This window comes from Chaetodon trifascialis, chromosome 19, assembly GCF_039877785.1.
Source record: "Chaetodon trifascialis isolate fChaTrf1 chromosome 19, fChaTrf1.hap1, whole genome shotgun sequence".
NCBI classification, from domain to species: domain Eukaryota; kingdom Metazoa; phylum Chordata; class Actinopteri; order Chaetodontiformes; family Chaetodontidae; genus Chaetodon; species Chaetodon trifascialis.
Genome location: NC_092074.1, coordinates 18,085,531 through 18,109,581, shown reverse-complemented (window position 1 = coordinate 18,109,581; position 24,051 = coordinate 18,085,531). Strand labels below are relative to the sequence as shown.

The 24,051-nt window shown below is 42.0% G+C and overlaps 1 protein-coding gene across 1 annotated transcript in view; it reads right to left on the bottom strand.

Moving 5' to 3' along the window:
- rngtt (RNA guanylyltransferase and 5'-phosphatase) overlaps window positions 1-24,051 on the bottom strand; it is an 82,926-nt gene that overhangs the window by 37,243 nt on the left and 21,632 nt on the right. The window contains exons 9-11 of the mRNA XM_070987796.1: window positions 21,472-21,607; window positions 17,771-17,842; window positions 9,931-10,095 (exon numbers count right to left, since the gene is read on the bottom strand). Of these exons, the coding sequence (XP_070843897.1) occupies window positions 9,931-10,095; window positions 17,771-17,842; window positions 21,472-21,607 (373 nt within the window). The remainder of the gene's footprint in view (window positions 1-9,930; window positions 10,096-17,770; window positions 17,843-21,471; window positions 21,608-24,051) is intronic.

The following is a 24,051-nucleotide window of genomic DNA, read 5'->3' as shown; positions in this document are numbered from 1 at the left end:
GGCAGCACAATGCAACATGCCCTCATTAACAAAGCGATGCTGTGGCTCATTTGCTGAGCAGTATCACCTGCTTTTCCAGCACCAGCGCACCTGGACTGATGATATGCACTTTCCATTCCTGAAGCCTTTGTGTTTTCCTGCTGTGTGCTCGTCCTCATTGCTCTGAGGAGGTTTAGGTGCGGGGGCTGAATCAAAGGCGAAGAGGATGGATTGATATTCTAGTCAGACCACAGGGCTCTTGCTGGAGGCTCCTTTCAAGCCGAACGTGAATGGGCCTCTTAAGCCAGTGTGCAGTTCCCTATTAGACGAAGAGCCCACATCAGAGTGTGAGTGCAGGGCAGCTAAGCCACTGGCTGGCCCGGAGTCAAACAGGGTTATGCAGTCTGGAGGAATTACGTGTCTTCGACCGTCATATCTCTTGATGGATACTGGTCGTTTTATAAAAATCGTGACCGAGATGAAATTTGACATTCATTTGCAGTGACAGGGAAAAGATGAGTTGAGACATTAAAACTTTGAAGATTAAACCTATAAGGGATGGTGTGAGACGAGGATGACGGGAAATATCAGGGCACAGCATGAAACTGAATTGTGGTATGAAAAGAACCTGTGGCAAACCGGACAGGTATCTTGATGAGTGACGAGAATTAACTAAAATTCCCTACTGTGAAATTAGCAAGTTATTGCAAGATGACAAAGACTTGACGAATCAAGGAATCACTGCACTGAAATTCAGACTCTGAGCTGGTGCCCAGGGACACAGCGGGAGCTTACGTCTCTATTTTTAATTATGTCATTTCTAGTTCAGTGACACCATCGCTCCTTTCTATATCTCTTTGTCACACACACAAGTATCAAAGCACTTTATAGAAAATGAGCTCATCTGGATTTTACCTCTTCTACCTTTGCTAAAAAAAAATAAAAATCACAAAACAAGAGAGCTAAACAAAGCACAAGCATTGCAGAACAGGACACGGCCAATAATAGACCCATCCACTGTGTCCACACGGGACACACTGCATAAGCAGCAGGTAGGATCTTATGTGAATGTGTGTGACCTTTCAGTTGGTGTCTGCACAGGTGGGTTTTTTCCAGGCAAGTTTTGTTTTCAGCTTTCAAGAACATGATCACAAACAGCCATCACAATGACAAAACTACTGTCAGTGGTGAAGTCTGTAAGGACTGGTCAACAGGTAACTCAGCCAGTCAGTTTTAATGGGGGGAATAAATAATCATAATCACACAACGTCTTGAAATGTTTTGGTTTTGCTCAACCAGGGGTCCAAAACGATATTCAATTCATTTTCAGAGAAGACTACGAAAACCAGAAACTACTCACATTTGCTATAAAAAAACATCTAAATGGTTCTATTATTAGAACAGCTGCTGGTTAATTTTGCAACAATTGATTAATCGAGTGACTAATCATTGTCGCTCTAATGGAGCTAGATATTAGAGAGAATATTACAGAGACAATGTGATTCATATAGCTATCATACATCTGTTAAAGGGTTTTAAATCAGCTCATTAAGAAGAAAAAAAAGACAAAGATGCTTCAGGGCAGCTACATGCATTGAGTGTATGTGACACACTTCCTGTGTAGACAGTGTGTTACTACAAGCGAATAAAACTTTAATCCCCCCTCAGGACAGCTGTGGCTGCAGTGCAAAATGGACAATAATATGAGCAATGTCAAACAAATAAACCATACAAGATTAAGTTATCATGTTGCAGAGACGGGACCTCGGCCAGAGCAAGTCTGCGCTGAAGCTGTACAGCTGCCGGTTAAGACACATCAACTCCGGGAGAGAAAAGATAAACCGACAACCACAAGCGCGAACACGGCCCACACACTCAGACACTTTCATACAGACAGCAGACAGACAGAGTCAGTGTGAAGAGGCAACAAACGGGAGGCAGCCCTTCACCGGGCTCCACCAGCATGCTGCTGTATCTGTGCTGTCTGAGCTGCAGCAGGAGAAGAGACAGTCTCTGCACTGAGACAGACAGAGCTGGGGTCGGCTGGACGTCAGACAGGAAACGCTGCTCCGCTTTGCTTTTGAGGGTGTGCAAAAGAGTTTGCTTCCCGAGCTGCACCGAGGAGATGAAGGGAAGTGATCAGAATTTAGCTGTGGTTGACTCACATGCTAATTGAGCCTAACCTAATTTGATACTGTATTGTAAGGCTACACTTAATCTTCGGGGTGCAAATGACATTTTTCATTACTGATCAAATTGATTAATCACTTGTTTAATTAACAAGGCACAGAATTGCAATTAAAAGATGCCATTGGCAATTTCTTAAAGGCCAAGGTGACATATTTACACCGCTTGTTTTGTCCAACCAACAGATAATCCACCTGTTAGTACTAACGCCTGCAGCTGAAAAAAAAAAAAATAAATCACAGGGATACTTCCAGGTATGCAAATGCACTTCACACCAAATCGAGGTTGGTCCCAATTGTGCAACATTTACTTCAGTGCCGGGCGGATCCACAGACACTCATTACACTCATGCAAGACTCTAGAAGTGCATGTTTATGAACAAATAAACAAAGTCTCACTCTTAAAGTTGTGATAAACATAATTTGAGTATGCCGTTAAAAAAGGGCAAGCTCCGGTGAATACAAGCATTAATGCAATGGTGAAGGCTGCAAAATAGCTCCAGCTAATCGCCCCCTGCAAGATTTTCTATTATCATTATGTCATTTACTTGAAAGAAATTAAAATGCATGCATACATCATTGCATGCAGGACAGAAGTTAGAGTTAGCTTTGCTTGCTAAGCTCAACATTTCAAGTGGAAGACAAAACTTAAAGGCACAATGTGTTCTTCTGTCAAGGGACAGACGGATGCCATTTCCGGAGATATGTCCAAAAAGTTTTATCCTCTTCAGCATCCTCAATGGGAAAATACACATAATAGCTACATTATCATTACAGCGTAAATGTCCTTAGAGAAAAAAGTGAGGGAAAATAAGCAAAGCACAGAAATGATTAAAAACACAAGTATTCCAGAAATAAATGATGGCAGCCGTGCTGGTTTTCCCAGGAGGACTTACTGTTGAGAAGGACAGTGGGCAAGGATGTCATAACATCACCACGTGATGTGGTGAAACACAGAATGAAGACAAAAGTCACAAGAACATCTGAAGGCAGACACCCGTTGATCTGACCCAGAAGACGCATGTTCTTTTCCTCGTGTACATCAACTCTGAGCCTGGGAGGCATGAAGGGGCCAGGCAAGCAGAACCTACAAGCTGCCACGCATTCATCCGCTGTCTCTCCAGTGAATCAGACCTTCACCGTATATATGTGCATCACCCAGTGTTGCATAATGTCTTGGAGGCTTTGAAGCAAACTAAAAACTTTCAAAGCAACTGAGGTAAACAAACGTTAGTCATCGAGTCCATGTCATGTGTTCTTCCTAGCAGCATAAGGCCTTATACAACAGTCAACATGTTTCCCTCTGCGAGTGGGTGCAGCAGCAAGGGAGAAAGAGGATGCAGGTGATGGAGTGCAGCTTTTCCTTGGACCTAACCATGGAGGATGGCTGTATTACCAAGGCCAGAGGTGCAGGCTCATGAATGCTTTATTGCAGTGCGTTTCATAAACTGAGTAAGACACACAGTAGAGCTGCAAGACATCACGTCTATCTAACCTCGCCAAAGCATTCCCACTTTTTTGCTGTTAATTAGAATAAATACTCAGGGTCAATAAGGCAGATTGTGCTTCACTAGCTCTGTCATTATCTAGCAAACGTCTTATAACAATATTGTAAAGTGACAGAACCACAGACAGGAGATAATATAAGTACCTGCTGCACCCTAATTTGCATTTGAGCTGATCCGGCAGATGTGGAATCAGCACAAGCTAACTCAGATTCGGCACAACACCATATCTTGATTTTTAGTTTGTTAGAGCGCACACATAAAGGAGACAAAGCCGATAGGGAGCTTTTCCATCTCCAACAGCTGGAGACTCGACAGCTGACAGAGGTGCGAGGTCAGTGAGCAACAAGGAACCTGCAGACAGACAGCGCTCAGCTAATGAGACATGCTGTGAAGAAGCGGTTACTTTTTTTTTTTTTTTTTTTTAAATTGAGTCTGGCCACTACAAACCTACTCAGACAGGAAAAGCAAGACTCCCACTCAGGGATCTCGTTATGAGGACAAGAGGAGGACATTTTACATCGAGTCAAGGGCTGTTAATGACAACTGAGCCCACTGGAGAGGAAGGTGAGACAGGAAAGCATAAACAGCCGTGTCATATCAGTGGCGTGGTTGGCTGCAATGACTCAGTACATGGTCTGGGATCAACACATGGGCCTTCCATGCAAACAGTTGTACTCCTTTGATAAGGCTGATGATGGAGAGCGCTGCAGCAGGCCGAGATGCAGTGCCCGCTGTGAGATTTCGCTTCGTCTCTGCACTCAAATTGACAAATATTTAAACCTGGATTCCATTTGTGGCGACCTTTCAAAGTGCATCCAGTGACACCCTATCTACAAAGGTAAACAGCCTCTCTGGCTTTGCAGAGATAAGATACTGGTTTTACTTAAAAAAATAAACATATATTAGTTTGTCTTTGGAATGAATTTAAAAGTTCATGTACATACAGAAGATTACTCATGGGAGGATGGACTGTGGGGCACAAAACAGCCACAGGTGACGGTGAACATGCCGCTAATATATGAAAAGATAAGTCTGTCAATAAGCTTCAGCCTAACCGCAAGCTTGGCAAGGAATCCAGGGAACACACAATGAGAAAATTCAGATCAGAAAATGTCTGGGCAGTGTGGAGAGGAATCCCCACAGGTAAATCTCAATTAGATTAGATAACTTCACTAATCTCTAGAGGGGACAGCAGCCCATGCACAGCGATAAATAATAAAGGAGATACTTCAGACAGGTCAAAGCCAAGTTAACCGTGACATCACTCATTGGTTTCTGGACACACATTTTGAAGCCTTGAGTTTGGCATTACGGCCCAGGCCATCTTGGTTGTTTGGAGCCAGGCGTGAGCAGATTTGGATGAGAGAGTGGAGCTGGGGAGAATATACTGCTGTGCCTCTATCCTGATTCAAGCTGACTGACAATCTGAGGACATCCTGCTTTAATGTCTATTTTACTCGAAATGAGGCTATTATTTACAAAATGAACATCATGCTGCACTGAAGAAGACTTGAAACTAACGATTGAAGCCATAAACTCATAAATCAAGTCAGAAGCAGAGTCATTTTCTCATAAGCTTACATACAATCTGTTTTTTGGCCACCACTGGGGTCACACCCTGCTGGCCGTTAGAAAGAAAGGTTTAAGGCACATCTGCATTGGCTTCACGTTTCAGACCTGGAAGCTCCATCCACTATTTATACCATCATGGTCACAGCATACTAAACAACAACACTACAAACACACAGACTAACAGATATTTCATGTGTCTGCTTAGCCTCTAAAAAACATAAACACTACTTTGTTGAATAGGCAATAAATATGTAATAAAACTTTAACAATTAAGCTAGGTAAATACAAACAATGCTGAATGCAAGAAACAAGCAAGTCACTCTAGACACAACCAGAAGTATGGTGTGAACTCTCCTTCTGGGTCTGTCTCCAGTAAAACCAATTATAGAAGCAGTTGTCTTAACAAATGAGGTACTCCTCTTCCTATCATTGGCAGCAGTGCTGCGCTGCCCCAACATTCAAGGAAATGAACACAAAACTATGGATAAAACCATGCATCTGTTTTCATCATTCTGTTGGAACAAGTCCTCAGGCAACAGTCAAGATTACATTTAGCAGTTTTAAGGTAATATTCTGGTGAGCAAACCGCAGCAGCAAAGTAGCTCTCAGTGCAAAATAAACAACCCTCCACCAAACTAAACAGGCGATAAGCAATCATGATATCATAAAATCTAAAAACTATTTCACTTCACTGTTTACTTTTGCAAGGAAGTCAATTCTTTTGGCCATTTTGTATTCAGTACACGCACTAAACCTTAATCTCGCCCACTGTGATTAGGTTTGAGCTTCGTGAAAAGACTTCAATCTTACAAAAGTATTTAGATAACTACTTTCTGGTCTCTATCCAAAGTCAATCTCGGTTCAAAAAGGTATTTCAAGATGAGATCTACTCTCAGGCAAGAAACTCATTCTTTCACCTGAAGTCCTTCTCTCCTCAGCTCCCAACCTGTCTGAGCTCCTGAGGGGAGGTGGGTGATGGCCTGGGGTCAACTGGAGATACGAGGCTCATTACAGGAAACCTTATTCAGCTTACGCCTAATTTCTTTAGAGATATGATAAATGAGTGAGGGATATTAGATATTCTGCCCAGGGCAAAAGACAAATCAACGACATCTAATTTCCCTTTGTAATTTTAACATAACCAAATTGTGACTACATTTAATCTATATATACCATAAGTCCTGTTAAATCACTATACTGTGTGCTCTGTAAATGTCAGACTTATTCACACTCACTCACACACTCATAATTGTAAACTTTCTGCCATTCAACTAATTGCTTAATGGACAAATTGCTGCAGCTCCACATGCAATGGAACATGGAGTGCAGGTGAAAAAAAAATGTCATGACCTGCAAAACATTTTCCAGCACTAAGGATGTTCCAACTTCTGGGATTTATCCTCGAGGTCATAAGAAAAGCCAATGCGGCAAATAGCTGAACTTTGCATATCCTGGACTGAAAACATGAAAAACATTAAAAACAAGTTTGAGCTGGATAAGTTTTCTGACTTGTTAAGCCCACTCTCTATGGAAATTGCAAACACCGTCATCAGCCCCCCCAAATTGTAATTTTCTATAATCCCAGGAGGAAAATGAATTTCCACCTCATAAACGGATTCTCTATGGAAATTCTGCTGCCTCCAGCGACTGAGAAAATGACCAGAAAAGCCAGTCTTGACTTGATTTCTAATTCCTTGAAAGAAATACGCAGATCTCTGCCAAACACACTATTCGGTCAACTTACCAGTGTCTATTACCACAAGAGAGGAAATTCATCTCTGTGTCCTGTGGATGCTAACCCTATAATGCTATTTAGCATCACCAAGCCCCAAAAAGCATTATACAAGGGTACTAGAGTGAAAAAACAAACTAATTTCATTGTAGGAACCAACGGAAAGTTGATACAGGAGCTTGTTTGACGGTCAGTATGCATGCATATAGGTCAAAGACAGAAGAACTGGTGAGCAGGGTTTGATGAACCATGAACAGGGTGATTAGTTTGTCAACTACAACTGCGATACACTGAGCTGAGGATGAGAATCACCAAGTACGTCAGGCTATGACTGGATTTTGATTAGGGGTGTCATATTTGGTTACTTTCGCTTTTCTCCATGCAGTACGGCATAGTACTGCTAGTTCATTAAGCATGCTTCATTTTTAACTCATAGGTTTACTCACTTAGCCCCAGGCTAAGCGAAGCCATTAGCAGAGGTGTGTGTGTGTGCGTGTGTGAATGCAAATTAACTGATGGTCAAAAATATTCACTGCGGTTAACTGATTGAAACTAGGGGTATCTTGCATTTTTAAAGTACATTTTTCCGTTAATTATGGCATGGTGAATACATACATAAAGAGAAAATAGATATAAGAACAGTGTCTGTTGCACTTCACCTTATTTCTTTTGCTGATTTGATTTAATTGAGGTTATTTCAAATCTTCCACAAGTGTCTGCAGGTACTTTAAGTAACAAGAGTATGTCCTGTAAGGGAGGGGCCTTGTCCACCACAGCCTTGTTCACATCAGATGCATGACGACAAATCCACCAATGAAAGTAAAGAAGAATCCCTTAAAGATAAAGCATGTATTATGGCAACCAAGGTACAAAACTAAACTGGGAATGAGCAACTGACTGTAGAGCAGACACCACCAACTGAGTTATGAAGGGTCATTAAATTCATAATTATTTTCTACTCAAAATATATTTGGTCAGTAAAGTCTATTCAACCTACACAAGAGGGAAAGTCCCAAAATATATTATCTGGTTGTTCCAATGTATGATTTCTGTAGTACAAAGGGGGTCCTTTGTAAGATAATTGGACAAGTGGAGGAAGCAGCAAAGAGAATAAAGGGTCGCAACTGCTGGGAAATGCTGGAATGAATGTGGAAGTGTCTGAGATGAAAAACAGCAGCCTAGCAACAGACAAAAGCCATCATACAAGTGCAGCCTGTGACTGACATATCCCTAAAAAGGATTTCTGGTCAATATGACATGAAGTGCAGGGCTGTGCAGCGATGAATTAATGAGCCAGATTCCAGCTTCCCTCTTATTATGTCCCACACAACAGAGATCTGACTGTATGGGGAGCAGATGGCCACTGCACAGCACAATAGAAGCAGTCAGAAACCAGACAGTTACAGTGACTTCATTTCAAGAATATCTTCATCAACGTGCCCCCCAAAGGGTCGGGGGGGGGGGGGGGGGGGGGGGGGTGATCCTCCAAAAAGGTTCTTAGACAAGTCCACAGCACAGGGTTAGACCAGAGGTAACCCAACTATTCATAGGGAGAATTTTATAAAAGGACAAAAACATCAAGATATCTGTGTTGGCAGAGGAAAAGATGTGACGACAACACAAGAAACATCTAAAACTTCGCCCCCTCCGTGTACTTTGATCATATGTGAGTGTGCAGTGCCAAGATTCCTGACTGATCTCGGCCCGAGCAAAACTTCAAATTAATCGTGCTCTGACCTCCCACAGATCTGATATTAGGGCACAAGTGCACCTTTGAGGAAAGCTTAACAGCTACTCAGAGGATAAAAGCTCTGCTGTCCACAGCCTGTGAACAGCACAGTACTATAACCTGAGGCGTGATAATTTATTTATTGTGCGACAACTACAAAGAAAATGAATAAATACGATCATCGTATTTCAAACCGAAGATTCAAGAAAAAGAAACTGAATTAATATCACGCATTTTACAGTTATTCTTACAGTAATACCAGGTGCTTGGAAATGTTGACCAATGAAATCATGTCATTTCCCATACTTACAAGCTCACTTACATCAGCATGTAATGTAATGCTTTATTTCTTATTATTATGGCCATCTTTTCACTTGAACCTACTTAGACCTCGCTGTGGATTCATACAGGCAGAGACAAACACGTAGGAAGAGGCAATCATTGTCAACTGAAGCTTAATACATGGAGGCACTGGCAGCAGAGATTTATGGACAAGGCTCAAGGCACATGTTCATTGAATGAATAACACCTCACACAGAAAACTGCACCGCTCTAGTGTCTAGGTTACCAGAGGTATTACCCACGAAGCAGCGTCTTCATGGGGGCCTGTAACAACGGTTCAGGAGAATCTTTGTAAGAGTAAAAAACTGGTCCACTCCTCCACAACAAGATGGGCTTCTCACCCCCGCCTGCTGAATCTTTTAACAAACGACAGGAGCCAGCTCCAAGGACTGCGACATAAACTGACACCCTGAGGTCTCCAGAGACAGTTTTGACAGGCAGGGGCTACAATGTCAAGGCCCCCCGCCTTTTCCTGCTACCTCGGCAGCACATGGCAGCGACCACACGCTACGTCTCGAGACTTAGCCTGATCGGTCCCAGTGGTTACAGGTCCAGTCACCAGACGCTCGCCTGCCAGTTCTCTCCCACAGGCCTGACTCCAGGAGGAGGTCTGATTCCCTGTTCTGGGTGAGCTTGTGCTTTCCTTAAGATGGTGGTACTGTACATAGGCATGTTTCAATTTCCCTTGTTCTGGTTCCCCACCTATGACTAATATGCCTTGAAACACCCTGTAAAGACCTGTTGCTCTGGAAAACCCAACTTCCAGGGAGGTAACTGGGACAGTCACAAACTTCTTTTGTACATACATGATGTACGAATTCTGAGAAGTAATAGTGAGAAACATGGGTTGGAGAGTGAAAAGGGTGCCTTTCTTTCTCTTACCTTGCGTGATGCGTGAATGTCAAAGAAGGGCTTATTTCGGACACTGAAGGGCTCCTTGGTTTTGTCAATCTGTCCGGTCTTCATCTTTTCCATTCGGGGAGAAATGATCTCCTTTTCTATGCATAACAGCCGGATATTGAAATCACACTGACCAACAGGCTGTCCCTGAAACACACAAAGAACACAAACTCAGTCATCTCTAAATGAACTCTGGAAATGAACTCATTTAGAGCCGCATGTATGAAAATGATGTGCACACTTTGCTAGACAGATAAAGAAAAATCACTGCTCTTAATATTAATGCAATCAATTATAAAAAATAATACAGAATATTTCAAAGTCTTTATTTGGAGTATTACATCAATAGCACACATATACCATACACATCACGATAAATCTCTTTTGCATGACTACTTTACAGATATTCAAAGATTAATGAGAAACACTGTTAATCTAACTTGCTATGAGGTAAAAGGGTAGCACTTGACTGAGTCAGGACCAGAGACATTTTCAAGAGTGGACAAGTAGACCTCTACACAACAGCAACACCAACAATTAGTCAAACAAATAATGTGTATGAATCAATATTGACAATAATCATTTGTTGCAGGCCTGACTCACAGTACAAAACCTTGGCACACACAATAACATGCTCATATCATCAATATAAGGGACATATATGAAGTCTTATTTATAGCTAGTATGGAGGTGCATACAGTAAACCCTGGATAACTAGATCGCGACATCAGTTGAGCTCTTGGGAATATCAACACAGCACAGTGGAATCAGTTTTTCTTTGTCACTCCCACTCCTCCCATCATTGGCCAATCACACACAGTTCTTCTGAACAAATAACCACAGTGACCTGAGCAATGAACAATATTCCTGGTTCCTGCTCCTGGTTATTAATAAAGGAGCTTGGGTGGGAAAATACAATAGCCAAGTAACAAATTTAACAAACATGGCCGTATGACCACTTTAAAGTGTTACATGGAGGCAGAGGAGTTGTGATGAACCTGCCCTGGTACAGCACGGTCACTTAACAGTCACAAAAAAAAAATAAAGAAAAATAAGTGAGACTTGAAAAACGGCCAGATGGACATGGACTAAATGTATGACAACATTCTGACATTTAATATTTCTCACAAGTTATCAGAGAGAGAAAAAAGGAGCTCAAACTCCACAAACAAGCTGCCATGTCTTTTTTTGCCAAGAGACCCAAAAAAGAGGCAAACATTATCTACATCACCTCATCGTGACGAGCGGAAAACCTTTTTAAAATGCCTTCCATACATCTCAAATGAATTTTTCACATATTCCAAACTATCTCTGAAAATGGATATTTTCTTGATCAGTTTAAATAGGCAGAATTTGCACCTTTTTTAAAACAGTCCATGAACAACTTCAAACTACGGACCCATTTACATTTTTCCATGCCCAAAGTAGATTACAGGGGGATTTCCTTTGGAGGTCCTCAGGGATCAATCTTAGGGCCCTTCATTTTTCGTAGTTGTGCAAAGGAGATTAACTTGATGCTTTATTACACACAGTCACTTCCACGTCGTAATGTCCCATACAAAACCCAAACACTACAAAACCAAAGACATTCAGTTCATTCTCACAGAAGACAGAGAGAACCATTATTGCAGATTAATTTTCTGTTGATCTCCTAATCGATTAATTGAATAACTGCAGCAGTTCCACTGTAAACACAGCTGTGTGTGGAAGGTGAGCCACTTAAATCTTTGGCCAACCCTTGGCTTCTCTTGCGAATTCCAACATTTTTCAGTCAACATTTAGGGATTTGGCATTCTGCTGTGTTTTTAAAAAAAAAAAAAATATCATGAAACATTTACACCTTCACTGTTCCTGCGCCAGTGGGATATGGATCAATATTCCTTGATCTATATCGAGAGGCACTGAGCAGGAAGGTGTGACTTGGGGGCATTTGTATTCTGCTCTGTTACTGTTTGGTAAAGCCTGCTTCTCTTCTCAATGACTTCCTATGGAATTCTTGGGCCATGGGGGAAGAAAAAGTTTGTTTTCAAAGTGAATGAGGAGGTGGATGGCCAGTAATTAGTTAAGACTAGATGCAATTACCAGACTGTATTGGCTCATGAGTTATGTAGATCTGTAGCAAAACAGAAGAGCATTATTTCAAGTGTTATGCAAGCAGGTACAATGCCAAACCTTATGAACGACAAACATGTTACAACCACAGAAAACAGAGCTGTACCTGCTGTGTGTAGCTATATTAAAACGTATAGCCCTGAGTCAAATCAAGCAAAACACCCCTGCAGAGATTAATTTTCTAGGACACCCAGGTTGTAAGAGGTTAAAAAGGCTTATTCAAATCACAGGACAATTCAAAAGAACAGTGAACAAAATGTTTCAGTGTTCATCCAAACACTTTCATCACTTGAAAAAAGTGACAGACAGTCAAGAAATAGATGCAAAAAGTCACATGGTCAGCACATGAGCTGAGAGGTAAATGTCACTGAAGTGTGTTTGCCAGAGGAGATGGTATTCCCAGCAGCTTATGCTAGTGCCAATCTTCCCGCTTGAGCGTGGTGTTTAAACACCACATACTGTATTTTAAGTACAAGGATGTATTCTACCGACAGGAACATGGCTCTGCTATGGGATCCCCTGTGTCCCCCACTGGTGCTAACATTTATATGGATGAGACTGAGAGGAAAGGTGGAGCAGCCCTCAATCAACAGAGGAGGGGGTTTGACAGGCCTCCTATCTACAGCATACAGCGCTATGTGAGAAACTATACCTCAGTGCTTTTTTTTGGGGGGGGGGGGGGGGGGGGGGTAAGCCTATGATTGCAAATTGAATATTTTTGGGTTTTGGACTGTTGGTTGGAAAAAACAATCAACCTGATGAGGGCTCTGAGAAATGGCGATGAGCGGGTGTTTTCTGGAATAAACAATTACTTTAATTACTCATGAAAAGAATCATCAGATTAATCAAAAATGAAAAATAATCGTTAGCTGCTGCCCTAGTAGTTGCTGGTCCAAAATAGGCACAAAGCAGATTAGATATTGGAAATGTATCCGTCAGGTGGTCTGATATGGCTCCCGTGATGCCCGTGTTGCTCTGTGTCCGCTGCGTGTGTAAATAAGCAACTGCTTGATAACACATTGGCCATAATAACTTGATAATCGAGCAGCATGCCATTACTGTGTCTCTGTCACTTCGTTTTAGAGTCTGTCTGACAGCTTAATGCAGCCTTAACAACTCTGTAGGGACAATCTGACAACTACAAATAAGGTAAAAGTCCAAATTAAGGTATGAGAAAGTCTCATTCGGGCATTACTTTGAGAACATGTTTTTCTTTTAGGGTGACTGCAAGGACCACACTATGGTCTCCTGGAGCAACAGCTGGTATCATGTCCCACACATTCTGCACCATCTGTCAGCTGTGTCATCAGGACAGAACAAAATGTAAGTGTGGATGATTCAAGGCATGTTCTGTCCACGCCTGTTCAGCAGGAAAACACAGCAAATACGACCCTTAATCCAGCATTACTGGGAATAAAGATCAATTTTATCAGTGAAATCACTTTTTTGCTGTGGTTCCAGGGGCAGATGTGTCTCGATAGCTCACTGTCTGTTTGAACACCATAAACTCTAACTTGGTTGCCATTTGTTTGCTTGTGCTGATCCGCTTTGACTTCACCACTGTGGGTAATGACGAGGCCAGAGCCAGTGTTTGAACATGGCGCAAAGCACCATTTTGGACAAACAAGCAATGGATCAACCTTGATATAACCAGGGATGTTTTGGACTGTTGGTCAGGCAAAACGAGTGGAGGAGGCACACTTAATCAGTTGTAGATATTTGTTGTTATCTTAGCTTTCTTTAACAGTAAACTCAATATGCTTGGGTTTTGGACTGTTGGATCGACATAAACAACTTCAGCATTTCAACTTAGGCTCTGTTTTTCACTATTTTCTGACATTTTTAAGCAAAGCAATTAACCAAGAAATGAATGGATAATGAAAATAAGCATCATTATTATTATTATTATTATTATTATTATTATTATTATTATCAGTCCATGTAGGAGAGAAACATTTCCTCCAATCGAGTGAATCAAAACATAAATCCAACATTAGTCGCTCATGGATTTTGAGGAACTTGAGGTCAAATGTGTGACACCGATTCTCTTCCGCATACAGTAATGAGTTTATATGCAGTTTTCTGATGATTCTTCAAATATTATCAACTTAAATATTAAATTATGGGTGTATGAATATATAGATGCATACATCATAAATGAGTCATACATTGTGTGATGTCCAACAAGGTATAACTCAGTGTATTGCATAACCGCCTTTATGGGTAAACTGAAGTGAGTGCATAAAGACTCTATATATAAACACGCATTAAATGTTAAACACCAGAGAGCTGCAGAATCAGAAATAAAGCCTTCTTCAACGTGAGGCTGCAGAGGCTGAAGGATAAACTCACGAATACAGCAAAGACATAAGTATCTTACATGAAAAAAAAACTGACAGTGCTGGAAATACTGTTGTGACTGTTTCAGGTAATTTAGAATAAATTACATTATACACAGGTGACAAAATCAGAATTGGAACCAGTCAACAGAAGCTTAATGTGCAGCTTCCCTTGGGATATTTCTACCAAAAATGGAGGCTGTTTTGGTCTAGAACTGTTTAGAACCATGCACTGTATCCTGCATCATGGAAGCACAATACACAAGCAGTAGATTGAAGCAGATTCAAAAAAGATTTATTCTCTGAAGACGCTGCTTCAGTGGTCATTTGTTATTGCTAGTATGTTGGTTACATTATCACTAGGAAGGAAAACGGCTTTCAAACTATGATTTCCTCTCTGTTTTTGTGGGGTCGAGCAGGGCAAAATTTATGACGACGGTCTATGTAGTTATAGTGTAAGAGCCCCTGAAGCCTTCTGCTCCTGCTCCTTTATGAGTCACTTTAATGCAGAGTTGGGCTCGGGTAGAGGTAGAAAAATAACATCAAATAATGCATCTTAGACACAGGAAAGAGCTGTCAGATCACTATGTTTCAGCAGGGTTTAAGGAGTTGGAGGATAATTCAAGGAAAGACAGAAAAACTTTTTCTACAACAGAAATTACGATTCGACTATTTCTATTTCAAATACTGAATACGTTTAATTATCCTTTTGAACTGTGCAAAATAAAAGCCGTGTGCAGCCAGCTGTAAGGTTTCCTGATTGATAACTAAGTGCATTTGTATTCTATAGAAAATCCAGTGTCCTTTGTTAAATTTACAGGCTATTTGGAAATGAAATAGAGGTCAGTGCTGCCTCCCCGGCTACATTCTAGTACAATTATCCCCATAATAGCCATCTTATTTCCTTCATCAGCGTCCACATGTTCAACCACATGCTCAACCACATGCTCAACATGGAAATGAAGGCAGAGAGTGATTTTATAATCACAGGCAGAATACAGATGAAAGTCCCGGCAGAGTGGCTTGGATGCATTGTGATTTATGGGCAAATTAAAGCAGCTGAGGTTAACGTAAAGTCATTGTTAGCCATTAGTGGTTATAAGTAGCTAGAGACCAGCAAAACCTTAGCAAGAATAGTCATGTTTATCCACATACACATATATATATTTCACATATATTCCGTACTGTGGATGCTAATGTACTGCAGAAGCACAAATTTCAGAGCTACTCTATATGACAGCACTGCTGCTGAGATGCGACTGCAGAGAGGCGGAAGAGTGACGCTGCCGCTGGTTTGAAAGGAACGATGCAGCCCTGGGACTATTCTTAGGGTGGAAAACCCTGCAGAGCAGCAGACTGTACCTGCAGACAAACTTCTCGAGCAGAAGTAAATGGAGCTGATGTCGGTAAAGCAGTCATACTTTGACAGATAAGGTGTCTGCCATGAGTGTTAAAAGCACTCCTCTCTTTCTCAGCTGTTAATCTGATTGAGCCAATTATTTTGTCTAATTCCGTCCCAAAAGAGAGATTATTTTTGGCACGATGACAGATAACGAGGTCAATCAAAGTGTCAGGACAAAACCTCCACAGTTTTTCCTCAAGATAATAGCTTTGTACAGCAACTTGGAAATTTTGGACATACATGTAATTGTTGTTGTGCTTTCATCGGTTCTTGTCAGTTCCCCCACAGTGGGGGAGCTGACAGTGACTGACGAACAGCAACAACTTCCCAAGAATACAAAAAAAGGCTTTTTATACTTTGCAGAAATAAAAAATGAATGCCATGTCTCGGGGTACTAGTCCGGGTCAGTCAGTTACATGGTTGCAGAGGCACTTTACAAATCAGTGCTCACAACATAATAACACTGTACGATGACCATGAATATAAACTCAAGCATGAACAGCACAGTATATGCTGACATAACCCATTTATCTCCATCAAAATCCACAGAGCTAAGCAAACTCTGACCCTTCACTCACAGCTAAATCACCCAACATGGCGAGAGGACACACACTTCTCATCACGCTCTAATCAAAAGAATCCCAGCAGTGCGCTTCACCCGACTTTACAAACAAGTAAGGTGTGACGTTAGGCCATGGGCTCAGCAGGCGGTGTGTTCTCCCTCCTGCTGCATTTCCATCTTCGGTCTGAGGATGGAGCCTCGGTGCCAAGGTGCAGCCCACCACTGATAATGGAGAAGTCTAATAATGGACAGCTAGGATCGATACAACAGCGCTTTACTGATGGCTCGAAGGGGAGTCATGTGGAGCTGCTAACCTCTGCACCGTCTTACAAAGACGATCCCCCTCACCACTGGAGCCTTTATTGAGCCGCTTGCTTGTGCTGATCCTCTGATCGATGGAGAAAAGAAGGCGACAGACAAACATAATGGCCAAAGTAACCACTCTCCTTCATCCCGAGGCATTCATCAAATTTTTATAAGGAAGACAGCAGAGGCTCGCTCAGGGCAAACTGTCGACTCGGTCGTCTCTGTGCCTCCCGGCTTGCAATTAGCGGCACGCAGATCGGTCGAAGGGATGAATTAATTTACAGTTCGGAAGAGTGTTAGCAATTAACTGCCTGGTAATGTCCTTGAGCTGTTCTCGAGAAAAACGGCCAAGTCAATATAATTTAACAGGACAGACATGCTGTGACACATATAGAAAAGTTCTTTCTACATGTAAAGATGCCTCAAGGCAATTACTGCTGCCCAACTATAACGCAAGTAATGGACTGATCATCAGGTTCACATCGAGCTAATCCAATGATTCTGACAATGTTAAAGGTCTGAGATTAATATTTAACAAAATCATTTTCTAAGCAGTTATGAAAAAATACCAGTTCAAGCGATAAAAGCACAAAATCTTGTAAATATTCAGTGTGGCTCAGCCCCAGTGTTGTGGTTAAGGTCAGGCTTTAGTTGAGCCTGGTGCATGTCAGGTTGCAGGGTCAAGTAGAGCCATGCTCTTTACTCCAGCACGCAAACTGACAAGCGCCATCATCCCAGTGCGACTCAGCCTGGCTCTGTCGCCTCCCATAGTATAGCCTTGGAGGAACCCAACCGGGAATTTGATTTCTCAGGTTTCAGAGTAAGCATTCTATGCAAATGTTTTTTCACACGCCTTGCTCGGAGTACAAACTGCTGACAGGCGACCACCACAAAAATTCCAATTTCCTATGCCGAAGCAGACCCTTGTTAGCAGTAAGTAAAAGGGAGAGGGAGGAGAGGGAGCTGCTGATAGACCACAGTGTTAGTGGCAGGCTTCCAATGTGCTGTTTGCTTATTCTGTCTGACTTCTTGATCCGGCAGATTTTCAGGAGCGATAGGTCAAAGAAAGACAACACATTCTCAAATGGCCGGGCTACTCACATTGAATTTGATGATGTCGTATATCAAATAGCGGGGGACTGGTTGACCGTTCACCTTGTCGATGATCATCTCCTGCAGAGATAAAGGCAAGAATGGCATCAAGGGAGGGAGAGAGGAACACAGTTACTGAGATAGAGACATGCGATTGAGTGAGATGTACAAAATATATACAAGGAAAAGTCCTGAATCTGGGCAGTCGTGACGTCACGGCATGTGGAAAATGGTTCCTCTTTGAAGGTAGTTATGCAGGAGAGAACTCACAGTGGGACACAAGGGGGTGAGTGCTCTCAAGGGGATCTATGTTCAGAGAGAGAGTCGCCTGCAGCAATGGGAAGAATAGCAGGGAATTGGGGAGGTGGGTGTGTGTGTGTATGTGTGGTGGGGTCTGGAGGAGAGGGACATGAAGCAGAAATAGCACTGCGCATCCATTATGTAAGACTCTCAAGTTGAGAGTCAGGTGCAGCAGTGGTGGTGGTGCAGGACACCCAGCAGAGACACGATTAGTTTTCAAAGAAGTGTTACACAACCATGGGATGTGGCGGCAGCAGAGATGAGAGTGCAAACGTCACCACTGCCAAAGCACTTTGAGCGAAAGTTGGGTTGCAACTCTGATGATTTACCTGGTATAAATTTGAGGGTGAAGCTCTACATTTAGAGAACTATATTTGTGGTATTTCTCTGAATAAAATATTCAGACTCCTCTACTGCTGTGCCTGACAGGTAAAAGGGTGGCAGGTAAGACACGTCAAGTATAAGATGGCTGGACTGCGTATGGTCAGCAATAGTGTCAGGATATTAAATGCTGACCTGCAATTCTCTGTAGTGGTCCCAGAAATGCAATTTCCACTCATATTTTAAAATGTTACTGAGCTCCACACTGACTTTTTCCACTCGAAGCAAAGGTGCTCCCTACTGCCAATTTTAGATGCCTTACTTAAATTAACATGCAATGCGGGGAGAGGAGAGAAGAGAGAGAGAAGGAGGGAGGGAGGGGGGAGACAGTGAGAGAGTACATGTCGTATTGACATCAATGCAAAAACATGCTCATCACTATGGATGAGTCCTCCTCGTTCTGCACGCCTCGGCGCCATCCCTCAGCTCAAACCAAACAGTTTATTTCCAGTAAGTGAGGACACTTGTGACACAGACAGATGTGCTACATGTGTGAAAGGGCAACTCTGGACAATGTCTGGACCTGATTCTGTGGATAATGATCGGAGCTCCTGTGAAGAAACTTAATTCTAATTCTCTTAACTGTAACTCCTTTAACTCCCCCTGCTCTGTCATTCGTCTCCATTTGCGGGACGTCTCTCATTTTTCTATGACTCATTCTGTATTGAGTGCTTTGTCAGTTATTCGGCGTGCTTTAACTATGCGCTCTGTAGAGTCATCGTGCATCCATCTTGACCAAATGAACAAACGTAATGAAATCATGACTGGCTTCGCAGGACTATGTGAAAATTTTGATTGATTTATTCACATGCATATTATTCAAGACTAAGATTGGCTTTATCTAAATTCCAGAGAATCTGCTTTGCTTGTCAGGCCGCGAGCTTATTGTAAATATTGCAACATGGTTGTCTATATTGCCAGAACAACTGATTAATGTACCATTTTCACTTCATTTCCATCACAATGTGGATTCAGACAGGATTTTCACTCGGCTGGGCCTGTGTGGACATTATTGTTAAGCCACTGCTGTTCCATCTGTGCTGAATGCTGGTAAGCTCCTTCCCCAGTGAGCTGTCGCTGTGATCTTTAACTTTTCACAACACATGCACACTGCATCAACTGGACTTTGTCTACGCAGTGTATGTCCACAAACTACTGAATTTCTGAAAACTGCATCGAGCATAATATTAGTGCTGTGCTTTCAAAATAGCCTGATGAAAAGACATACTGATTACTTTTGTCTAAATTTATAAAAACAACCCGCACAAATACTGCTCAGTACTACATATCTTACATCTATCATATCTGTTTTTTGATTGCCAAAGGATCATAACCTGCTTGGGAAGAACATGCACAGAAAAGCACTATGCTGACCGGGAGTCGAACCCAGAACCGTCTTGCTGTGAGGCAGCAGTGCAAACCCCACCATGCTCAGTGGAACCAGTAGGCTACTGTGCACGATAATCAGTCTTAAACGCACCATCTGTAACGTTATCACCTAAAGCAAATTTACAATAAATTTGATACAATTCATGAGCTTAATTTCCTTGATTTAATTTTAAGACTTTTTAAGGAGCTGTGGTAACCTTGCTAACAGGAATTTGCAGCTGATGGCACTTCTGCATTGGTTTCACCCGCTGTTGGTGCCATTTTCGTTTTTTTTTTACAGTTAACCACCATCAATCAAAAATATCACTTAAAATGTGTATCCCTATTGGCTGACGTGATTATACTTCATATTTGGCGAGACAAAGGAGTAAGGATCAATGGCAGACTGCTTAAGAGGACAAAGGAGGGTGGAGGGGAGGCATGCACTGCACTTTAGGAGGGGTTGCATAGAAGACATGATGTCATTCCACGGGCTTGCCATCATTATGCATCTGGTATACTGAACCGTTTCACAGACAGCAGCGGATGAATACATTAATGGGACCAAAGGAAAGCGCCGGAAACTCAATTTACATTGCGCATTCATCTCATATTGGAACTCAATTTGATGTAAAGCTCATTAAAAACTGTACTACAAAACAGCATGTAAAGACAAAGACCAGTGCCTTTGGGCTAAAGATGAAACATATCAGACAACACAGCTGGGCTTCTACAGGGCTCACGGTAAACAGCCAAACACAGCCTCTCTGAACCGAGAGCCAGAAGCATCAACAGATGAATAAACGCGTCAAAACAAACCTTGTAGCAATTTAAACACACATCCGCACCGCTCCTTCAAAGGAACACTAATACGCTGCAATTAGATGTCCTGTCTGGGTGAGGAAACTAAATTCGCCGTGTCAATCAGCAACTGTTAAGCCAAGAGGAAGCTCAAACCTATTTTACATAAAATTGCTGGGGGAAAAAAAGGGGAGCAAAACAAAAACAATCACTTATCAACATTATCAAACAATCTGTTATCTCCAATGCTGGAATACCAAAGACTGGCAGACCTTCTTAATCAGATCTCAGCTGACAACAAGAACGTGCAGCAATTTCCTTGCCTATGTTTTCAGTTAGGAAGTGTGATAATGACTCGTGCATGTGCACCTGCCGCTGGAGAGAGAGCCGAGACCTTTGTGACCTAAGCAGCACACATGCCATAAAAGACTGAGGCTTGTATTACAGGGTGAGGATAAGTCAGCGGCCCCCGCCACCCCGGGGAGTTCGCTGCTGAGCGTTACAACACAACTCTGTGTGGAACAGAAAGGCAACGGTGACAGAAAAAGCGTAAAACATTTCATTAGCTATTTCTCCAGGACACGGATGATGATTTTTCCGTCAGACGTCTTTGACAGGCTCTACCATCAGACTGAAACATGTTGTTCTCTCACCTGAGGCTTGGCAACTGATGTCAATTATCTGCAAGACTGCACAGCAGGGGCAGGATGGGAATGTTACAAGGCAGGAGATGGAGGGGGACATTCAATTCCAGCCAAGAGAGAAACCTTATGGATTTTCATGAGGCAACGAGAAGCCGACATGGCACAATACATCGCGGTCCCAAAGAAAGACAAGCATTAAGAAAAACAATGACTCACCCCATCCAGTAGAGTATTTGATAAGTGGACACGTGGATCCTTTCGGAAAGGAAACTCTAGGTTGGCTATGTGGAAGATCGAGTTGTCTCTGTCGATCATGAAGACTTCATTTTTTCCGTTGATCAACATCATGTACCTGCAGGGGGGAGAGGATGAACCATTATGCTACTGTTATAACAAGAAAGCTGGTTGTGGTTGCGCTGGTCACCATGTTAGAGAGACTTTCGATGGACCGCTACGAGCTAGCTTTACCGCTAGCGAGCTAATCTGCGAGCATGTTTGGAGACGAAATACATTTTTAGGGGCCATTAACACAATGTGGCTGACTAGAAGTTATGTTAACATGCTTAAATATCCATACGAGTGGGATGTAATGCTTGCTACAAGCCTTTCGGCCGTTTCTCTTGCTGTTGTTACATTTGAAAACTGCACTGACTTGATTCAAATTCCAATTTGTCAAAAGTAAATAAAAACGAAAGAGCAAAGAAACGCAGAGGGTTGATTTACTGTGTTTTTACAGGCTGCTACGGCTACTGAAAAGTACCCTACTGACACACTTTGGCTGTCATGTCACCCTCGTCTTGCAGCTCACAGCGGTCTGTCGAGAGTCTCCCCATGACAGGACTGGAATGTACAAACACTGCACAAGAGGTTTCACACACGATATAAAAGCATAAAATCTGAAAATTACTTCAATGTGTAGAATTTCTCTATTTCAACCAGTATCATCAATTCCGACTATCCTTGTGACACTCAAAACACTGCTCTACCGTCGCTCTGCTTTATTTTCATTCCTCCAGACAAACACTGCTGCCCATAATTTTCCTTAATTAGTTTATTTGGGGGACTTAATATGGTAATCACATTTTAAAACTGAATTGCTGTGAGCAAACAAACAACACTTGAGAATTGGGTTCCAGTCAGCACAACAAAACAACAAAGACTGCGTGCATCTCGAAAGTGCAAACTGATTGTGTTCACTTCAAATAAACAAAAGCTGAAGGTGTAAGAGCTTTTATCATGTCTGAGAAAAGAAGGAAGATCAGCAAACAGACAGCGGCTACTTACGACTTATTACCGAAGCAGCCACTTTGCCTTTTATCTAGCTGTGCTTTATGGGAATTATCATTGTAAACAGAAAGCCTTTTAGGACAGTGTGGCTGTTTGGCAAAAATAAACCCATCACAACAACCAACTTTTACTTCCAGAACTACAACAGGTGGATTTTTTATATAAAAGACAAATTTCTGAGGTTCAGAAACAAACTCAATTTTTTTTTTACAGCTGTGTGAATGAAGTGTTTGTTATGCTGAAGTGCAAACAAATTCTCTTTTCCATCACCACTGTCCCAGGGTGCCCTGTGACACAAACAGCCCTTACTTGTACGAGATTACTCTATCTTCAAAATGCATACATCACCAGTGGCGAGGCGATTTGTTTGCATGAGCACAAAGCTCAACCAATCCACGGCCAGCCTTTTCAGGTGAGATGAAGGCTAACATGACAAATCATTTGCAGTCTTCCACAAATTCAACTTCTGATGAAACAATGTGCTGAAAGGACTCTGTACTGTGTGTAATCAGTCTGTACCACCTTAAGTCGTACTTAAATCTTACATTTTTTTCAGATGCTCATTCCTGGGGTCATATCGTGCTCATATTATTGGATTAGACTGTGTTACACTATTATACTGTCTATCTCACTCTGTATATTTCCCTGTTTTGGCTTCAGTAAAATTAAGCAGAGCCAATAGAGAAACTCCAGACAGGATATTGCTGGAAAATTACTTTTTCATCCATGAGTGCATTCGACTGGGAGATTCAAAAACTTGAGAGCAGTGACTGTTAGACTGTTAAAATAGCTGTCAAAATAGGCCATGTTACCAGCATGGGTCACAATATGAGCATTTAGCTGGTATTAATTTGACTCCACTCTTCCTCTACATTATTCTCACAGGTGGGCAAGGTTACTGGAGGATGAAGCACAGATATTAAGACACTTACACTTCACTTTTTAGACGATTATCAGCCTTATATCTTCATCTCTGCACAGAAATACGGTAGTGTGTGTGTGTGTGTGTGGGGGGGGGGTCTCAACACTGTGCACACATCAGCTATGAACTCAAATATTCTACTCTGAGGCATAAACTGCTCTAGAGGTATAAACTGTAAGTAATGTATTAACAGATCTCATCATGAGCCGATCTGTTATAATATAAACACCCCATCTGGACAGCAGCCATCCAAATCACCTGAAACCGAATTACAATTTCAAGCAATCACTCCTCTGACAGGAGCTACTCAATTTAGAAAGATTGCACTAATATGTAGCACATGATGTAATATTTCAGTCTGATAGGGCAGAATGAAACTATTGTAGATGGAGTATTTGTCTGAGGTCAGTTTGTTTGTTGGTTCTTACATCTTAGAAAGCGTGTCGTTATATAAATGTGGGCCAGATGATTTCAATCAATCAATTTTCTTGTAATTTTACATCACAGAATATACAGGCGTGGTGACAAAATACAACAGTCCTGAATGATATCCAGAGAAGCGCGAGTGCAAGCAAAGCGCTGGTACC